The sequence below is a fragment of the Rhipicephalus sanguineus genome, chromosome 4 (genome assembly GCF_013339695.2).
Source record: "Rhipicephalus sanguineus isolate Rsan-2018 chromosome 4, BIME_Rsan_1.4, whole genome shotgun sequence".
Lineage (NCBI taxonomy): Eukaryota > Metazoa > Arthropoda > Arachnida > Ixodida > Ixodidae > Rhipicephalus > Rhipicephalus sanguineus.
The window spans coordinates 183,463,494-183,482,969 of NC_051179.1; the positions used below are offsets into that span (position 1 = coordinate 183,463,494).

The 19,476-nt window shown below is 47.3% G+C and overlaps 1 protein-coding gene across 1 annotated transcript in view; it reads left to right on the top strand.

The window, feature by feature from the left end:
- Window positions 1-19,476, top strand: part of LOC119390951 (neprilysin) — a 143,618-nt gene that overhangs the window by 93,578 nt on the left and 30,564 nt on the right. Inside the window, exons 9-12 of the mRNA XM_049415440.1 lie at window positions 2,478-2,570; window positions 3,965-4,039; window positions 8,839-8,963; window positions 19,313-19,371. Of these exons, the coding sequence (XP_049271397.1) occupies window positions 2,478-2,570; window positions 3,965-4,039; window positions 8,839-8,963; window positions 19,313-19,371 (352 nt within the window). The remainder of the gene's footprint in view (window positions 1-2,477; window positions 2,571-3,964; window positions 4,040-8,838; window positions 8,964-19,312; window positions 19,372-19,476) is intronic.

Sequence of the window (19,476 nt, forward strand, 5' to 3'; positions counted from 1 at the left end):
CCCACTCTTCTCTACAGTTTTTTTAAGAGTATCAGTGCTTCTACGCAAAAGTTCTAGTTTTCTGTCCAGAGACATGCGCTGCCGTTTGGTACAACAATAACCAGCACATGGTTGTAGCGCTAAGGCTGCAGCTGTTGCTGCAGCTATGACTGCGGCTGGTTTCGAAAATATGTAGGCAGACAATCGAGTTCAAGGTCAATTGGTGCCCACTTATCGTCGAGTGGTAATGAAGTGCCCTTATCAACATAAAATCGTGACCTCCTTTATTAGCTCTGGTGGCGTGCCATTGGCGGAGCTGTCCACGCAGGTGACGGTGAGAGTATGCTACAAAGAGTGCGGTAATACTTGTTGAAGTCGTCAACATGACTGGGGAGGCATTGGATGGTGTCACTGAAAATGTTCGTAGAACTAGAATGCAATGTGCACCGAGTTTCATTAAACTGAAGTGAGTTAACATTGAGTTCAATGGCGCTTCCGGGGGGATATAAAAAAAAGTTTGTACAATGAATAGTTTGTTTGACCGACCTTCGCTCAAGTGGTATTTTACTGTATATCGAACATCGGGCATTGCAAAATACCCCAAGAAGTTGGCTTTCCCTCACAAAGAGTTGGCTATTCCTCACGGAAGAGGACTATCCCGCATGCATTTGGGAAAGTGAGCGGTGTGATTAGAAGGGCAGTATCGATACCGCATTTTCTCCCCTTCAGCCCGCCTTTGCACATAATTCTGCAGATCCCAATGAATTCACTGCTTCGCCTCAACAGATACAGCGGTGGAACAGCTGCACCATTTGCGCCATTGTGCGCCAAACTTGTTCACCTGCGCCATCCTGCACCGAACCACCCCTGTTGCGCCAAACTCGCTTATCAGCGCTGTACTGCGCCGCAGTATCCGAATTTAGCCGCAAGGTTGCGACAGCCATTACGCCCCGTGCCCGAAAACATGGCTGAAACATCGTTTTCAGTTTCATCAAAACGGTTATGGTTTCGGTTTCATCAAGGCTGTGATCGGCTATGGAGGTTGGCTCAGCAGGCGCTAAGGGCCACGGAACAAAAAAAAAAAGAAAGAAAAAAGAACGAGGAGGCGGCGTTATTCGACTAGCTTCGGCAAGGGAACCTTTCCTGGCGCCTCCCCTCCCACTATTCGGTCCTTTCTTATTTCCTCCACGCTCCTGGCCATGGGCCATGTGCGCAGTGCCTCTTGGGTAGGATTCTTTTTTTCAATATCGTCACGTGGCACCCTCTTCCTTGGTGCTACCTGCATTTTTGGAGTTCTTGGTGCGGCATTTTCACAGTTTTCGTTTTGTCTGCTGGCGCCAGCCACTGTGCCACAACTAATGGAATTAAATGTTTTTGTGGCTCATTGCAGATAATATTTGCATGGCAGCTTTTAGTTTATTGGAGGTGAAAAACGATCCTTGCTTTGCGGCCCACAACTTTCCATAGCTACATGTATTGAAGAAAACATTTTGGCACTTCGCCTTCCCGTGCTTATTCGGTTCACTTTTGTAGTCTTGTAATTACGCATTCTGGAGTAAAAGAAAGCTGTTTGTTCCTGGTTATCACCCTTGCCTGTTCTTTGAGTCCAGCTATTGTAAACCCCAAGCCTTCTCAACCAAACACGCACATGCTCACATGCAAGGTTTTCGAGCTTGTGTTAGAGCATGATGCTCTTAAGCCACTGTTCATGGTCACGGTGTATGTTGTGCATTGTCACCAGCACCAGATGAAAGTGCTTACTGTCTAATAAAATATTACCTGACCACTTAAGATCTACCTTACACCTCAATTTTTTCAGATCATTGGTGAAAAATGAGAGAGCATTGGTCACCATCATTTGTCAGCTTCATAGTACTACTTTGCATCAAGATAAAATTAGGGCCGCACTTTGTATTTTTGAGTGAAAAATTCTGCAGCATATGAGCGAGGCACTACTTCTGTAATTAGTGATCGTGAGTTGTTCTAAATCACGGAAAATGGTTGAAAGAGGAAATAGGCGACATTGCCAGTGCAGTGAACTGCTCTCTAATTTTAGATTGTAATTGTAACCTGTGGCAAGAAAAACTTGGAAAGTGGATCATAATCCAATTCAATTAGTTACTCATGCTCTTCCTCATCTATGATTGTAAACACCAATGTTGCACTTAATAAGTAACCACATTTAAAACATGTTGAATGTTTTCTAATTAAGTGAACTAGGACTTGATCCATGTAAAATTTGTTGCAGAATAGTGCAAGAAAATAGATTTTCGGAGGCTGTTGTCACAGACATGACACTGTCATATAGCTGGTTTCATTTTGTGTTTTGTAATGAATTATTTGCGCCTGGTAAATTTCTTACATGTCTAGCTGTCTTCCAGGTGTATGGAAATTGAAGCAGATGGCTTTTCGGCCGAGGGTACTTGAAGTGTTTGTGAGACACTCGAACACTTTTGCTGCCTCTATTTAATGTACAAAGTGACTTTCCATTTCTGCAGGCTGAGGCGCTTGCTCAACGGGTGAAGACGTCGGCCATTGAAAGTGTTGGTGAAGTTGCATGGCTGCCTGAAAAAGGTCCACTTCGAGAAAAGGTGTGACTTGTTTATGCTTCTAGAATGAGAAAAACAAAGTGGTACGCGTGCAGTAATTTTTCTGGCCAAAACTCACAGAAAGCTATTCAAATAGTTTCTGAATTACTAACAGCCTTGTGCATCATTAATATAAAGCAGCATCTATGTCCCAGGATGCAATAAGTTATCAGGCTTCTGTCAGTGAACTCTGCATTATGAGGCATGATTTATAACAAGTGGAGCTTTAGAAGTTAAAAAACTTGCCATGCGCGACCGCACCAATGCAGCACCTAGACTTGGCTTACCTGACGAAACAGGTACCAAGCCCGAGATGGCTCCACTGGAGCTTTCTGTGCCTCCCATGGTGTTGCCCTGCCCCCCGGGATCGGCCACTGATCGACAATGTCAGTTGATAATGTCATCTTGTGATGTCATGTAGTGAAGTCATCGTGTCATGTCAGGACGACGTCACAAATTTTGATTATCTGTATTTGTGACGTCATGATGTCACATGACGATGTCATTATGAGATGTCATCGCTCTCTCTCTTCAAGTGATCGTCAGTTAGCTGAAAAACTCTTCTTTCCTGAACAATGTGGTGCACCCTTAGCTTCTCGTGCATTATGTCCCATATAGACGGAATGAAAGTTGCCACTATTTTCTTTCAGTCATGCATCTCCTGAGGCAGTTGGTGATAAAAATTATTGAAGACCTACTCAAGAAATATGCAAAATTGTGATGAGGACTATTTTATCTAAGGATTTACTGAAATACTAAAATATTCAGTTGACTGTACTTTAAAATTTTGAATATGCGTACATCTCTTCTGATCAACTTAACTCAATGTCTTTAAAGTATATAAACTGCAACATAAAAGGGAACACCAATTCGCACTTGGGTTTTTTTTCTTTTCTTCGTTATATCATGTTATACCAGTGTTCTACAGTTTCCGCTTATATGTATCAATAACTATTGTGTACCTTTGCATTCTGATCTGTTCCATGTTATTATTATTTGTCCCGTTCACTGCCTGCTGCTGTCCTATCAAGGAGGGGCTGTCACCTCGTCAAGCTACTCACTGTAGTAGCTTTTTGTGACAACTCCTATCTTTCCTTTTTCGAAAGATGAATAAACTTGATTTGATTTGATTTGATGACTCTGCAAGAACACGAGTGTCAAAATCTTGCACAACTTGTACAGTACGTAGCTTCTGCATTTCGGTTTGCACACCGCTAGTACTACCAGGAAAACAGTATCGCTCTTAAGTGGGGAATATCTTTTGGTAAAGTTGCCTTCAAAACCAAAGAGAGTCCGGAATTTTGACAAAACGATGCTGTCTGTCATTTTCAAAACCCTCTCATGCTGACCAAATACACTTCCAAAAGGTATCAACATGTTTTCTTCTGGCTGTGCAGCTGACGAGCCTGGATTTCCGGGTGGGCTATGCTTTCAAGGACAAGCCAAGACAGCTGGACCAGTTCTATTTAGACGTGAGTGATTTTCCAGTCCGAAAGAAAAGTTACATAAAATGCTGAGCAAGCGCCTCCCCTGCGGTGAAGGATAATCTGACCAGGTTTGGAGGGGGGCGCTTGGTCGGTCCCAGACCGAAATTCAAGATGGTGGAGAGAGAGCCGCTCAAAGTAAAAAATGCCCATCCACATTTCTAATGAACTGCTTTATTTATTTACTGCTTTTATTCCCCTTCATGACCGCCAAACCATTGAAGCAGCGACCGGATTGACCAACACACGACTGGCCACATGACAACAGAAATTCATAAACATTAGATACGCATTCAGTGTACTCATTCTTGTGGTTCTTTTCACACAAGCGATGCTCGTCTTGAAAACAAAGAGTGCCCGCAGGGGAGGAGGGGGAGGGGGGGCGCTTGCTCGGCATTTTACAGTAGGTGTGCAGTATTTGAGAAAAGGGAAAACAAAGAGCAGTGCTATAGAATGGCATCATCTTTTTCAAGCAGGTGAAAGGCATCATCTGTTGCTGTGGCCATGATTGCTACAAAGCAAGATATGCCATGCATACCCAGAAATGGGGAGCACGGGGTTGCCTTTTTGGAAAAAAGTGCGTTGTTTTGGAAGGGCTGCAAATCAAAAAAAAAAGCTTCTCATCATACTGCTGACCCTTGCAGTGGTGATCCAACTGGACTATTGGCCTATGCCGCAGTTTGGGCATGTTGAAGCAAACAGAAAACGTCGTCCATGTTTTCTGTGCGCTTTCGGTTTTTCGAAATGGACTATTTGCACCATTTTGCCATAATTCTATTTGCCTGTGCCTTGCTGCACTCATCTAAGTGCAGCTTGCGCCAATTGCACCCAAGTTCATAATTCTGCTGGCTCATATGGCAGTGGAGTGTTTTTGACCTGGTAATGCCAGCGTTATATAGTAGTGATGATACCGCTCACTGAAATCTTGGTGTAAAGGGTGTTTGTGTAGAGAGCGTTTCTAACAATACTGATATCACTCAGAACTTATCTATGTTATTTATCTACTATAGTGTTCATATGTTGGCTGCGTATAAAAGATGCGCAAATAAAGTCTCATGGACATTGGCCTGCTAGGAGACTCGGCTGTATGCTCACTACATGATGTTAGAAGCGGGCGTGCTTCTACCACCACAAGGGTGGAAGGGGGCGTGTCAGCAGGGATGTGCTGTGAATAACAGTTGCTGGTGCGGTCAAAGTGGTCGTCTGGGGACAGGATGAGTAACGGTGACAAGAAAATGGATAGTACTTTGCCAAGTGCACCGGCAAGTACGCCAGCTCCCGTGTTTGCATTGGCAAACCTCAGACCTCCGCCGCCCTTTGATTTCAGCAGCCCAGTGCACTGGAAAGATTTGCTCATCAAGTTCAAAGACTACCTCTACGCTTCAGGCCTGTACGCTGCCGATGAAGTGCGTGTCTGCACACTGCTGTACACCATTGGTCCACAGGCAAGGGAAGTTCTCAGCTCGCTGCAAGTTTCAGAGGCTGATGTGGTGAGTTTCAAGCAAACCATCAGCAAGATCAGCACTTGCTTCATCCATACGGCAAACGAGCTACACAAAAGCGTTAAGTTTCACCATCGGATACAGCAACCTGGCAAGTCGGCGGGCACTTTTTACACCGCACTTTGGACCATGGCACGACGGTGCAGCTACCCTTCCAAAGAAGTCGAGGAGCGGCTAGTGCACGACCATTTCGTCATTGGCTTGCTTGAAAGCAACCTGTCCGACAAACTGTGCAGGTGCTCAAAGCCCAGCCTCAGAGAAGCTTTGATCCAAGCATGCCAACGAGAGAATGCCGAGAAGGAGCACAATGTGCGGGACTACCTCGTCTTGAGTGCAGCGTCTTCGGCCGTCTCTGTGGACACAACAAAAGTGAAGATGAATTGTCTACAAAAAAAAAGGCCCCCCACAAAAGCCAAAATGTCACCTTCAGTTTGAGGGGGCAAATGTCATTTCTGTGGCAGAGCGTGCCACCTGAGAACGGAATGCCCAGTGCGACAAGCTCTCTGTAAAAAGTGCCAAAAGAAGGGCCACTTTGCGGCAGTGTGTCGTTCCTCGGTGTCGGCTATAGGACTGAATGAGGTTCGCTCAGTCGGCCTGCTCCGGGCCAAGTACGTGGACATTAATTCAACATGTTGCTGCTCGAGTTCAGGGTTGATAGCGGCACTGAAGTTTCCGTAATACTGAGCACATTCTCTGGAATACCGGTGTGTCTTGACCCTCAAGAAGCTGAGCACATAGGCCCCGGAGGGCAGCTGCTAGACGTTTTGGGTACCTTCTAAGCTACGTTGAAATGCAGAGGCCGGACAGTGGAGCCGAAAATGTACATGTGGGAATCACCGCCGATAAACCTCCTCGCCTCCAATGGCTGCGACACGAGGCACGATCCGACGGCGGTGCGCATATTCCACGTGTCAAGAACAAGCTATAAGAAGGGACCGGGGGCAGCCATGTGAGGGTGGCCGACAGACTGTCGTGGAAAGTGTTCGCGCACGTGGCCTGCAGCCTGCTGGGGCCCAGGTAAGGGGCCGGAAGTTTTGCTGTAACTTTGCCTAACCGTTCAAGTTTGTTTTAGCTAATAAATGTGATTCTGGTTCCGCAGCAGTCTCTGATGAGGTTCCTTGGGGAAGACAACCACGAACCCCCACAGTGTGCTGTAGCCTTTGCTTCACGCTCACTCACGAAAACTGAGCAGACGTACAGAAAGCAGAAAAAGAGGCCATGCAGTGGCTCGACAAATTCCTTCGCGGTGTCCAATTTGGCACCAAAACAGACCAATCACTGACAACTCTTCTGGGCGACATGGAAGTGGATCTGCTGCCACCCCAGCTACAGCGCCTGCGATTTAAGCTGATGCGCTACCAGTTTAAGGTACTGCATGTTCCAGGCAAACTGCTAGTGACTGCTGACACATTGTCAAGAGCTCTGTTTTCGTCATCAGGCACTGCAATTGCTTCAGTTAAAAACTACATGCAAGTGGTTGTGGAAACCATCGCGGAAGGTGTGTCAGTGGACTTGGAGACGATAAGAGGGCATCAAGCATTGGATGGTGTGTGCTCCACTTTGATCAAGTTCTTCAACTACGGTTGGCTGTTTAAGACCAGGCCAGTACTAACTTTGGCAGCATATTGGAAGCACCTCAGCGAACTTTTGGTTGCCGATTCGATTCTGTTGAAAGGCAGTCAGCTGGTTGTTCCTGCAGATTTGAAAGTGGAAGTATTGAGTTTGATACACAAGGGTCGTCTTGGAGTGGCTTAGTCTAAGGTGAGGGCCCGTGAGTCGGTGTGGTGGCCGCAGGATCAAAGAAGCAGTCGAAAACTGCAAACAGTGCATAACGGCAAGACAGCAGAGAGTGCAGCCCATGATAGGGACAGCTACACCTGAGCTCCTGTAACAAGAAGTCGGGCTGACATCTTCCATTCTGAAGGTCAGGACTTGCTATTAGTAGTTCACTACTACTCACATTTTCCAGAAGTACAGACCCTGCGCGGGACATCAAGCATATATCCGTGATTACCACACTGAAGACCATTATGGCTCAATACGGTGTGCCCGGGGTTCTTCGGAGTGACAACGGGCCACAGTCCTCGTCTAGGAAGTTCGCTGACTTCGCGTCAACATACGGCTTTGCTCATTGCATGATTAGCCCTGCTTTACCACAGTCGAATGGGGAAGTGGACCGTGCAGTTCCAAACCATGAAGGAACTGTGGCGCAAGAATGTTGATCGTTGCATGACCCTTGTGATGTACAGGGACACACCTGGCTCAACAGGCTTCAATCCTGCTCAACTTTTGATAGGTCGTCGCCTGCGCAACCGCTTGCCAAAAGTTCGTGACCATCTAGCTCTGCTTCTTCACCATGGAACCTTCAAGGCGCGTGACGAAGCTCCTATGCGCGGGAGGACCATGGACTAATACCGCCATCCCTGTGCTCGACCCCTGCCAGTTCTGAAGCCAGGCCAGGACATCTGGTTGACAGATTCCAGGTGTACTACTTAGGTGCTGAGCCAAGGTCAGTCTGAGATGCTACTTGGTGGAGACGCCGAACGATTTGATACAGTGCAACCGTCGTCTGCTTGTGCCATTCGTTGGTCATGGCACAATTCCTGCTTTGAGGGCATGGTCACGGGTGCCAGAGACAGTAGCGACAACTGACACTGAGGGAGGACTTCCAAGTTCTGTATTGCGTTGTGTGATTTGTCCAGGTGGTGTGGCACCTGATGTAGTTCCCCAAGAAAGTGTGCCTTTTTCTACAGATGCGGACAGTCCGAAGGCAACGCATACCATGACTCTACGTTGTGGTCCTAGGTATACCTTTTTTGGAAGGCATATCGTTACGCCTAAAAGATAGAACTTATAAATAGCCAGTGATAGGTCCACATCATCAACAAGGGGGGATGTGGTGTAAAGGGTGTTTATGTGGATGGAATTTATAACCATACTGATATCACTAACTTATCTATGTTATTATCTATCTACGGTGTTCACATGTCGGCTGAGTATAAAAGATGCGCAGATAAAGTGACATGGGCATTGGCCTGCCAGGACACTCGACTGTATGCTCACTACTGAGATGTTCACTTCTGGCAAATAAAAATCTACGTTACAAACTTTTAGTCAGCCATCCTGTCTGTCTGCATGCATTTTTTTGCAGTTTTTGATTCTGAAAGACAGATATCGTTTACAATGGAGGTTAGCCTTTGTCTCTGGAAGACCAAGCAATAGAAAACAACCACTGTTGTCAAAAGTAAAATTGAAAGATGTTATATTTTTCGTGCATCTTCACAGCTTGTTGTCAAGCTTGGCTCACACCTGGAGAACGTGTTTGAGGCTGAGCGTTTCCTGGGACGCAAGAAGGCCCTGATGCTCAACAACCGAGCACTCCTGAGAGAAGAGACTGCTGAGGATGAAGCGTGAGTCCAAAGAACAAGCCCTCTAAATTGCAACAATCACTAAGCTTCATGCATGCGGTAATTACAATCAAAGCCAGCTAGGGCAGACACGATGTTAGCAGCAGGAGGCACAGTACTATGCATATGAGCAAAGTGCAACAGTCACTTTGTATGTCTCATCATCTGTGCCTTGCGTCTGTTCCTATAGTTCACACCCACAAACATGCACATGACAGGTAAACACACATGTAAATGGCTTGTTTCTAATATGCTTCCAAGCATTCTTGCTTGTACACTTCAGGAAATTTTAAGAATACAGTTGAACCCGTTTATAACGAACTCGAAAGTGCCGCGAAAAGTGGTCGTTATATCAGTAGTTCGTTGTATATGGACTCGCCCTTAAAAACGTGCGCTTAGCGCCCAAGCCGTTTTTTTTTTCTTTGCACTTTTATTAAAGGGATAACAACCCCTTCGGTGACAAGCTAAGCCTTTTCGCGTCGTGAAGCGACGCCCGCTGCGTGCTTACGAATGAATTAACCGCCTTTGCAATGAGCTGACACCATTTCACCGAAGCGCGGTACCGCGACGTGGAGCCGATCATCCCTGGCTAGTTGCGTGCAGCGCGTCGCCTACTCGGTTCACGGAGTCACTGCCGGGCCGCTTGCTGTATGCCGTATGCGCGCGTTTGTACGTTCTTCGTGCTTGCTTCACTCCAAACCGTGCACGGCGACTAGCCTCTTCGTTCAACGCGGCGAAAACAAGCATTTTGCAAGCAATGCGCACTCGACGTCTCCGCGATGCCATCGCGGCCCTGCACGACGATGCGCGGCGCACTTGAGTTGTCACCTAGTCAAACACGCAATATATGCTCGCTGTCAGTGCATCGACGTTTCTCGGTGCCCGCGCCACTCAACAACAGCGAGCTACTTTCGTTTCTACAAAGCGACGCGCACTTTAAAGCGGTCTCGCACGACGCGGCGAACTTGCGAACGGCAGCATGGCGCGCTCGTACCGCCGTCAATACGCAGTGTACAGCGTACGCCACACGCGCAGCCGAGCAGATATCTACAGATGACTGCGATAAGGTTGTCGGCTATAAGTCATAATGGCACGTTCATCGACGGCCGCCACCTCGCCTTCGCTCTTTTCTGATGCTTATCCGCGAAAGCATCGCCGCAATCGTGCGGAAGTCGTAATCACCAATCGACCAGTCTCTGCCGTTACTAAAAAGACGGACGACCTTTTGCGGCACATTGTGGCGTCGACGAGTTTAGGGACGCAGTGAACCTTTTTGCGATGGAAAGTTATCGCTGTTATCACTTCTTGCATTTATGCCTTCTTGCGCTCCAAGGCATTGTTTGGTTCATCACAGGCGGTCGTAGCTGCAGAGAACGGCGCCAGGAAAGGTTACCGTGCGAAAGCTGACCACAAGGCTTCATGCTGCCTACTATTTTTTTTTCCTCACTGCCATTCTGCCACTGACGAAACGCCTGGAAAGTGAGCCACCTCGCTCGCAGCGTCCGAAATCTGCGTGCGGTGCTTGCCGATCTGGGATATCATAGTCGCGAGCACCGCGGTCGCAAGTAAACTGGAGCGGGGCACGCGTGAGGGCGCGCCCCTGTCACGCTTTAGAGGGGATGTTTTAACTTTTTTTCGCTTCGTATGAATCATATTTTTACCGCGACCGTGTCTGAAGTGTTCGTTGTAAAAGTAGGAGGCTTTGAAAAATGTTCGCTATATGTGGACGCAGCTTCAATGGTTAGCATAGGAAAATCGTAAGTGCACCCAAATATGGTCGTTATAACCGATAGATCGTTATATGTGGGATCGTTATAAGTGGCTTCGACTGTACTAACTCTCTTCAACATTTCATTCCGTCTTGACATCAATGGATGCCTTTTGTTTGGTGCACCAAATGTCTAGTTTATTGTGTTTGTTTACTGATACGCAAGCAATATACTCCTGGTACACGAACACTTGAAAGACTTTTGAGCAAGAAGACTTCTTCCGAAAAAGTGTTTCGCCTGCAGACAGACAACAGAGAGCAGTCTCTTTTTCTGAAACAGTCTTTTTTCGAAATGGAGTTCGTCACTCTCTTTCATGGCCGTAAAAGTGTAGCCTCGAAACCAGTGAGTGCCAAAACTTATGAATTGATGAAAAAAATGAGCAAAGGTTAATTTTCCTGCCTCCTAGGCTTATCATAAAAACAAATTTCATATCTCGTAGAAGCTCTAATATACCCTTTAATGCTTATTTCCTTGTGTACTTTCGTAAAGCAGATCGAACTGGAGGGCGTATCACATTGGAATGCTTAGTGCGTTGCACTCACAGACACAAGAAGAGCGCCAATGCCATTTACCTAACAGCTCTGACCACATGCGAAAAGCATCTGCTGCAGAGGTCGTAGAGAGACGCTTGGCTGTGGGAAGACAACCTGCACGTGCTGCGCGTGCAGATGCACAACAGCGAAGTATACGGCGACATCGCGTTCATTTATATATCGAGATAGATAACTTTATTTTGGCTGGTTCTGTTTTGAAAGCTAGCGCCAGAGTTTTTCAATCATACAAGTTGCGAAGCTTCCCATAGGCCCCATGCATCAAAATCCGGACTCGCCATTGGCCAAAATCAAGGGCGTCTGCTGATTGTGGTGTCATCTGCTGACCAAAAAACAAACTAATAATCGTTTGCGACGACGCCAGTGCTGCGTGCGGCGTTGAGCAGAGCTTGCGAAGAGTGCACGCAAGGGCAGCACTGCGGCAATCTAGTGTTTTGTATCGCTGCTCCCAGATGGTGCGACAATCTGCAGGCCCCCGCAGAATCGGCCATGGCCATGTCCGGGTCCCTGAACGCAGTTTTGCAAGCGGTATGATTGAAGAACTCTGGCTAGCACCACGCTTTCGGTAGTGCATTTGCAAGAAAACACTAAAAAGAGATCATCAGTGCCGTGTGTGCGATGCAATGCCTCTTATTAAAAAGTCTTTCAACTTTGTAAAAGACCGCTTACGTAAAAGAGTTTTCGTGTGCTTGTGTGACAGGGGTATAATGATGCTTGTGTGTCAGTTAAATCGGGTTTTACAGCACAAAAGCAACTGAGTCTAAGCTGCGCCAGACACAAGGTGTTTTGTAATAACCCATAACTGTTATGTAATTCTAAAGCTTATCTAAAAAGCCACTTTCCTTTCAGAAACTGATAGCATTAGACAGGGCAATAAGTGGATCCTAGAATCTCCTAAAATTAGACTTGGGTGCAAAGGTGTGTGATGTAGAGTTTGCCGAAATGTTTATGACTTGCGTATAATCAGTCAGTAAGTTATGTGTGCTCAGTATAAATAATAACAGAATGTCTCCCAACCTGGAAAATCATAAATTCTCAGGGATATTGAACAGCCTGAAAATACTTAGGGGAAATTCAGGGAATTGGTGCTTCTGTAAGGGAAAATTAGCTGTAATTTTATTCAATGGGAGCAAAAGCTGCACTAAAGTTGTCTCGAGTGACAGGAGACAATTTCAATTGGGTGTCGGCCGCAGCAGCTCCACAGGTGCAGGCTGCATCCACAGAGCAGACGCTCTGCTACACCTTCTGGAGGTGCTTTTCAGGCTCGTACGAAGGGTGTCCTCTCCACAGCCACCATCCACCTCCTGCACTGTGCTGTCTAGAGACACCGTGCAAGCAAAGCGATAAGAATCATCGCGACACTTCAAATTTCTAAGCATATCGAAAGTGGACACATCACAGTGCCGTCACCAACGAATGCAGAAATCATGCTCCATGCAGCTCTCTTTGACAGTTGCTGCCCCCCCTTATTTTCTTGGTTTCTCAGGCAGTGGACAGCTCCAGCGAGGTGGAAGAAAACATTGCGGGCTATACTAGTTGCCATGCTTCCGCTTTCCAGTAGGATTCCCAAGCGAACATTTCTTGTGCAATGCCTTGATGAAACTATTTCCACCGTGGCAGCCACGTGCACGTGATGTAGGCAGCCTCAGCAGCGGGGCAATATCGCATTGCACCCTGCCACGATCTGTCAATGCCCAATTTTTATGACGTTCTAAATCAACTTAGCTTTAATCCCTACAATGGTGCCATGGGCAAGCTTTGTTGGATGTGGACTTCCGTGCAGGACAAAACGAATTTGAAACATTGTGAGTTTGCAACCTGGGTTAGGCCAGTTGAAAGTTCTATGAACTTAGCGTACCACGCACTATGAACAAAGTTTTCGCTTGGCAACATGGGAAGACTAGCGGTGACAAGTCACGATGGCTAAAAGTAGGAAGCACTGATTTGTGCGACCGCAGCCGGGACACCTTCTGTAGCTTTAGTTTTAGTGCCACTGGCAAGTACACTGCCGCATAGGCGTGCGTACAGGGGGGAGGCAGGGGGGGGGGGGCGGCTGCCCCCCTCATCACCTAAAAGGGGGGGCGCGAAATCTTCCCCGTACATTGACTCTTCTAGTCACCTAAGAGGGGGGGGGCGCAAAATCTGCCCCATACATTGACTTAGTAGGGTGGGGGGGCGCTGCGATGAAACTTTGCCCCCCCTGATGGGGAACCCTGCACACGCCTATGCACTGCCGGCCGAGTTTTGACGAAAGCTGAAGCAGTGGCATCAGGTTCTGGTCACGGTTAATTTGCTTCAACAACAGCTACTGAGATCCATTTCGAGCGTGCAGCAAAGAATATTTTTCAGCATGACACAGAGTTCACAAACGCTGAGGTGATGTCAGTAGCTCCACAGTGCTAGCTGTTTTCCTATACATGGCACAGGGCTGGAATGACCCTCCTGCCCGAATCACCATGTTAATAGACTGCACCCTGTTTAAAACGACCATAGAGAGCCGTTACCTCACATGCCAAGGAGTGCTGCCTTCGTGGCCCAGCCTTCATGTAATGTCCCTTCCAACAGGCCCGTAACTAGGGGGGGGTTGAGGGGGTTCTGACCCCCCCCGAAATTTTTTTGATGCTTTAACTTTTCGGGTGATACTAAAATATTTACACGCCTTCACAGCGACCACCAGCTGCCAAAGTTACACTGCAACTTTCCTGGCATTGCTTCCCTCTTCTTCCTTTCTTCAAACCTACCCTTTTACCAGAACACCTCAGCGCTCCCTCCCCCGCACGCGCACCTGCCCTATTTGTACAGCTTTGCACTTTGCCCTCGCGTTCCTTCGAGTCTTTTTTTTTTTTTCGTCTTTCACCCCGTAGCAGCTCCTTTATCGATTCCAGATGCTTTCCTTGTCCATTGCCGCTGGAGAAGTTATCCATCTGTGCGGACCGCACGTGTCGGCTTTGGGTTCCTACGAAAAGCGCATCTCCTTCTGTGAAGGTAAACAGTTCGACAGCAACGGCAACACCAACACGACGTGCGCAAATTTGCCAGGGAACGAAACCCCTAAGCGGAAAAACTCAGCGGCGCATTCCGAGGACGCAGGCTGCAGGGTAAACTTTTCTCAAACTGTAGTCCTCGCCACCGAAACGAATCATCAAAGATGACATCTACTGAAAGACTGGCATATCCGAGCAACTTCGAACAACCTTAACCACACGCAAGGAAATCTACCTCTTCTGTACACAGAAGGTATATGCACCTCCCTACAAAGCGCACAAAGCGAGGATACAGCCGGCACACAATCCGGCACCAGCGGTCAACTTTCACAGGAGAGAAAAAACGCCGCCAAGCTGGGCTGTGCGCGGGAGTACAGAGGCTGACGTCACAGCCTACAAAGTGCATTTTTGGGGGGTCACGGCTATTTAATTAGCGCAGCCCAGAGAGAATTATGCAGGCACCCAGGGAGCCGTCTGTGAAAAGGTGACTTTTTCACAGGAATGGAGCAACACCTCCTTTCTGGACTGTACCACGGGAGTGCAAATGTCTCGGCAGTGCATTCTTGGGGGTTCACGTATATTAAGGGGAGTATGCAGTGCCCATGGAGTCTTCTGTGAAAAGGTCTTTAAGTAGCGTTAATCCAGTTTGCTGCAGCTGGAGTACAATAATGGGCCTGCATGCACACCAGCTGTAGCGGCGTTCAGAAAACACATGCGCCACGCGGGAGCCGGCGCGTTCATCACACTTCTACATTCTAGCCACTGTAAAGTGGATAAGAGAGGAAGAAAACATCGCCCGCCGTTCACGCCAGGCAGTCGAAGCAGTCGCAAACGTCTTTTTGGAGCCACTGGCCACTTCTGTGTGCGTGCACAGGATTGCGGCAGCAAAATGAAAAGACACTCTGCAACAACGAAGCAAAGGAGTCTTGCGTCTTACTTCAAGAAAGTTCGAACCGATGAAGCGGACGGAGAAGAACCGCCTCCTTCGAAGGATAAAACTTCGCCCTCCTCAGCACTGGTGGAAAGCCAAGCGCGTCCGAACTTCTGTAGCGACTCAGGAGAATGCACCGGTTTATATGAATCACCTGAGAACGAACACAAGCAGGACACCCATGCGCCGCCGGGAAATGATGGTGGCCGCAGTGCAACTCCAAGTGACCTTTGTTCTACAGTCAACGCTGGGCAAAGTGACGCCTTTACCACTGGGCAATGCCCAAGGAAGGTGAGTGGCATGGCACCTACACATTCTGGTTCGCCTCCCCTCACACGTCTCTGATCTCTTCACTGTCTCTGCTTACGTACGGAACGACCTAACCTGCTGCCATTCCCGTCGCCGACTTCGCGCTGGCGACGCTAGAGTGGCAGCTTGTAACACATACATACCGTTTTTGTACCGCGGTTACATTGTGTTACTTCATCAGGAGCCGTTGGTCGCGGTGTCCCCGGCTTTGGTGGTGCTATTGTCCAAACTTATTTCTTGCTTTAACCAGAATTTGAGGTTGACATACCAATTTCTTTATTTGGGTACAAATAATTGAAAAGTACCATCGAATTATTACAAGTAAGCGATGTACTTGTTTTATTCACGAAAATAAGCCAGTATAAATCTTAAAAAATGGCAGCCGTTCTACACGCAAACCCCCCCCGAAAAAAATTCCTGGGTACGGCCCTGCCTTCCAAAAGGCATGAACTTTAAAAAAATGATATTGGGTACTGTGCCATGAAGGTGATCAATGAATCAAAGGGGGATTTCTGTAGTCCAAACTCTATCTTATTTCAATAAGGTTCTAGCTCCCTCGGACGGCCGTATAGTGTATTGTTCAGAAAGACCATCATACTTAAAAAAGCTAGACCCACTACATAACTCAGGCCTGCATCTTGCTATCATGCCGGGCGTACGGAACATCTCCGATAGCTAGCCTTTATGTAGAAACAAATGAACCCACGCTAGAAAGTAGGAGATCCTTCTCTTACCTCTGCATATATTCCTAAGTTACGATCCGTACCAAAACATCTGCTACCCAGTAGTAACAGACTGTCCTTCAAGAATACTATTTAACAACAAACTCCAAGCCGTTAAACCACTGCTCTTACGTATTGAAGTGATTTGCGAGAACCTTTGCATACTGGACACATTACCGTGGCATTGGCCACAGACACGATCCACTGCCCCTGTGGCTCACCTTTCCCACAGGCTGTGATCTCGCTCTAGCACATTTCCCTTAAGCACCAACCCCACCACAACACCTTAGCCTATTCAGGAATTTCATGCGCTAGAGGAAAAATACGGCAGCTTAATTCACATGCTTTTATACCGATGGTTCGAAAACGACCGGCTATGTTGAAAGTGCAGTTTTACAAGGGGGCCAAGAAGAAGCACTATGACTTCCACAGTCTACATCCATCTTCACTACAGAATGTTAGTATGCCATTTCTAAAGCCATAGAAAAAACAGTACAGGAAGACATCCCACATGGTATTACAGTCGAATCCCGCTGTAACGAAGTCTGCTACAACGAAATCTCCACCACAACGAACGATTTTCGATTCCCCGTCAGCCGCCCATAGAAAACAATGCAAAAAATGTCTCGTCACAACCTGGATACTTCCGCTTCAACGAAGTTTTCGCAAGTAATACCACATAAGGAAAAGGAAAATGCCTAGGATTGTCGCGAAATTCCGCTAGCAGCTCGACAATTTCTCGTTGGCTTGTGACTTCTGGAGCCGTGCAGCCACATTGCAACACGCGTGTCTTCATTGGGACACACTGTCTACCACCACACGTGCATCCCGGCAAATTTTTCGCCATTTAGATGATCGCCGACACATCGCCCATTGACCCTGATGCTGCCAGTGGGCTTGATGCGCGTGTGGACCGTGGTAGAATCGTTCAAGAACTGCCGCCATGTTTTTGATGTAGCGCTGAAAACAAAACTACCGCTCGTCGTCACTAGCCCTTCAATCCTAAATGACAACCACGGTGTTACGAAGGCACATGCGCAGCCAGCATGCACCTGGTGCAAGCGTAACTACATTCTGCCGCAAACACTGCGAACACAAATGCGGTTGTGTCGACGCGATCGTGGGCAACCACTAAAGTATGCACGCATCACGCGTACCGACTCGAAGCAATGCGCCAATTCTGTTTGCCACAACGCTGCGGACAAAACCGTGGTAGACGCGATCACAGATAGAAACGACACACTTCTGAAGGCACGCGCACAGCCAGCAAGCACAGATTAAAAACGGAACTGCCGTTTGCCGCAATCACTGCACAGAAAACCGTGGTCGCTATCGTCGCGACGATCGACAGCGAATAAGCTCCGAAGGTACGTAGCTAACACAGCCGAAGATTAAAGGCAATAAAGACGGAAAACCGTAAAACGGCACGAAGCGTGAGGGCTTTCCTGTCATTCGCTTACGACTGTGGCGGTGTGGAGCTTCGGCACTTAGTTTTCAGTTGGCCTCCAGCGAAGCTTTAGTACATTTGTTCGCAGCGCTGCAAACTCTGCACACTCCGAGGGCAGCCTGAATATCGCATTTTTCTCGTGTATAACCCGCCCCTGCATATAACCGGCACCCCCCACTACAAACTGCGGGAGAAAGAAAAGAAGGTACTTGTGAAGGTAAAAATTAGGCCGAAGTCTGTCTGGTTGGGTAAGTAAACTGAGAAACTATTATTTCATCTCCAACCAAAGTTGTGTAAACACGTAAGAACCCGACGTTTTGGAACCGGCTTGGTTCCAGAAGATACCCGTGTATTGTTGCAAGGCCGCCTTCCTTGCATTACTGTGAAGGCATGCCGTGAAGCCTACTTGCACACTGAAATTTGTGTATAATGCACCAAGAGTTTAGCTTCAACTTTTCTGTATGTTTTGTGCGTGTTACACGCGGGAGAATACGTTGACTCGGTGTGCGGCCAAGTACGTCTGCATTGGCGAGAGTTCAATGCATGCGTTTGCTGGGATCAAAGAACGAGTCATAATAATCAGATCTTACCGAATTTTATGGTCTATAGATGAAATTTCACTGCACTGAAGTTCCGCCACAACGAAGCTTTCTGCGTGTCCCGTCACTTTCGTTGTAGCAGGATTTGATGTAGTATACACACAGACTCCCTACGTGTGCTCACAGCCATTCATTCTAGGGACACAGTGACACTGCCATTGGGGGATATTATATACAATGTAATAAAGGCTACCACACGAGGACAGCGCATGAAATTTATGCTGGGTTCCGAGCCATGTCGGAATTAGCGGCAATGAGAAAGCAGACATATGTGTGGCACAAGCTAGTCACAAACAAATAAAGAAAATAAATGTACGTCCTAAAGACTGCATTATGCTGGTACATTGTAAACTAAAAAGAAAATGGCAGTCTGCATGGAACAATCAATCCAATAACAAGCTGCACCTAGTAAAGCCCGTGTCAGGCGAATGGAATCTTGCACACATCGAAACGTGTTAAAGAAGTGATATTGTGCCATCTCTGCATAGGAGACACGCACCTCACACGCAGCTTCATTCTAGCAAAGCAAGCCTAATTGTGACACATATGGAGATGTGCCGATAGTAAACCACGTCTTAATTTCGTGCACAGAACTTAAAATGCTAAGGAAAAAATTTTTTACTTCATTTTGCACCGAACACATCCTTATTCGCCGAGCACTGGTTCTAGGTGAAGATGTGCTTGTTAAGTCATGTTTTTTCAGCTTTTTAAGGGAAGCAGGATTTCTAGGAAAACATTAAAGTAGCCGCGTACCTAGCTAAGCATTGTTGTTTGCCTCACCCACTTTCTCATCTCTGAGAAGAGGAACGAGGTTTTTATTATTAGTTGGGATCGTCAGGGCCCTTGCTTAAACAAGAGAGTTGATTGAGGAGACCCAACTTTTTACATAATTGATACCTTGTGTTTGGCACATGACAAGCCCTAGTTGCTTATGTGCTACTAAACACAACACACCCAACCGTCTAGCTTGCTCGGAGTCTTCGAGGTGTCGCATCGGGATACAGCTGTTGAACGAGGTGTTCATTTTTACATTTGTGCAGATGGACCATCTCGGCAGTCGACACCCAGCCAACGTACAACCGAGAGCTGAATACAGTTGGTGAGCTTCTTCATTGCATCATCCACATTTTGACCTGGGAGCAATTGATGTACTAGTAGTATTTCTTTGTTAGGAGTGGTGATGAATTGCACCCAGCTTAGACCT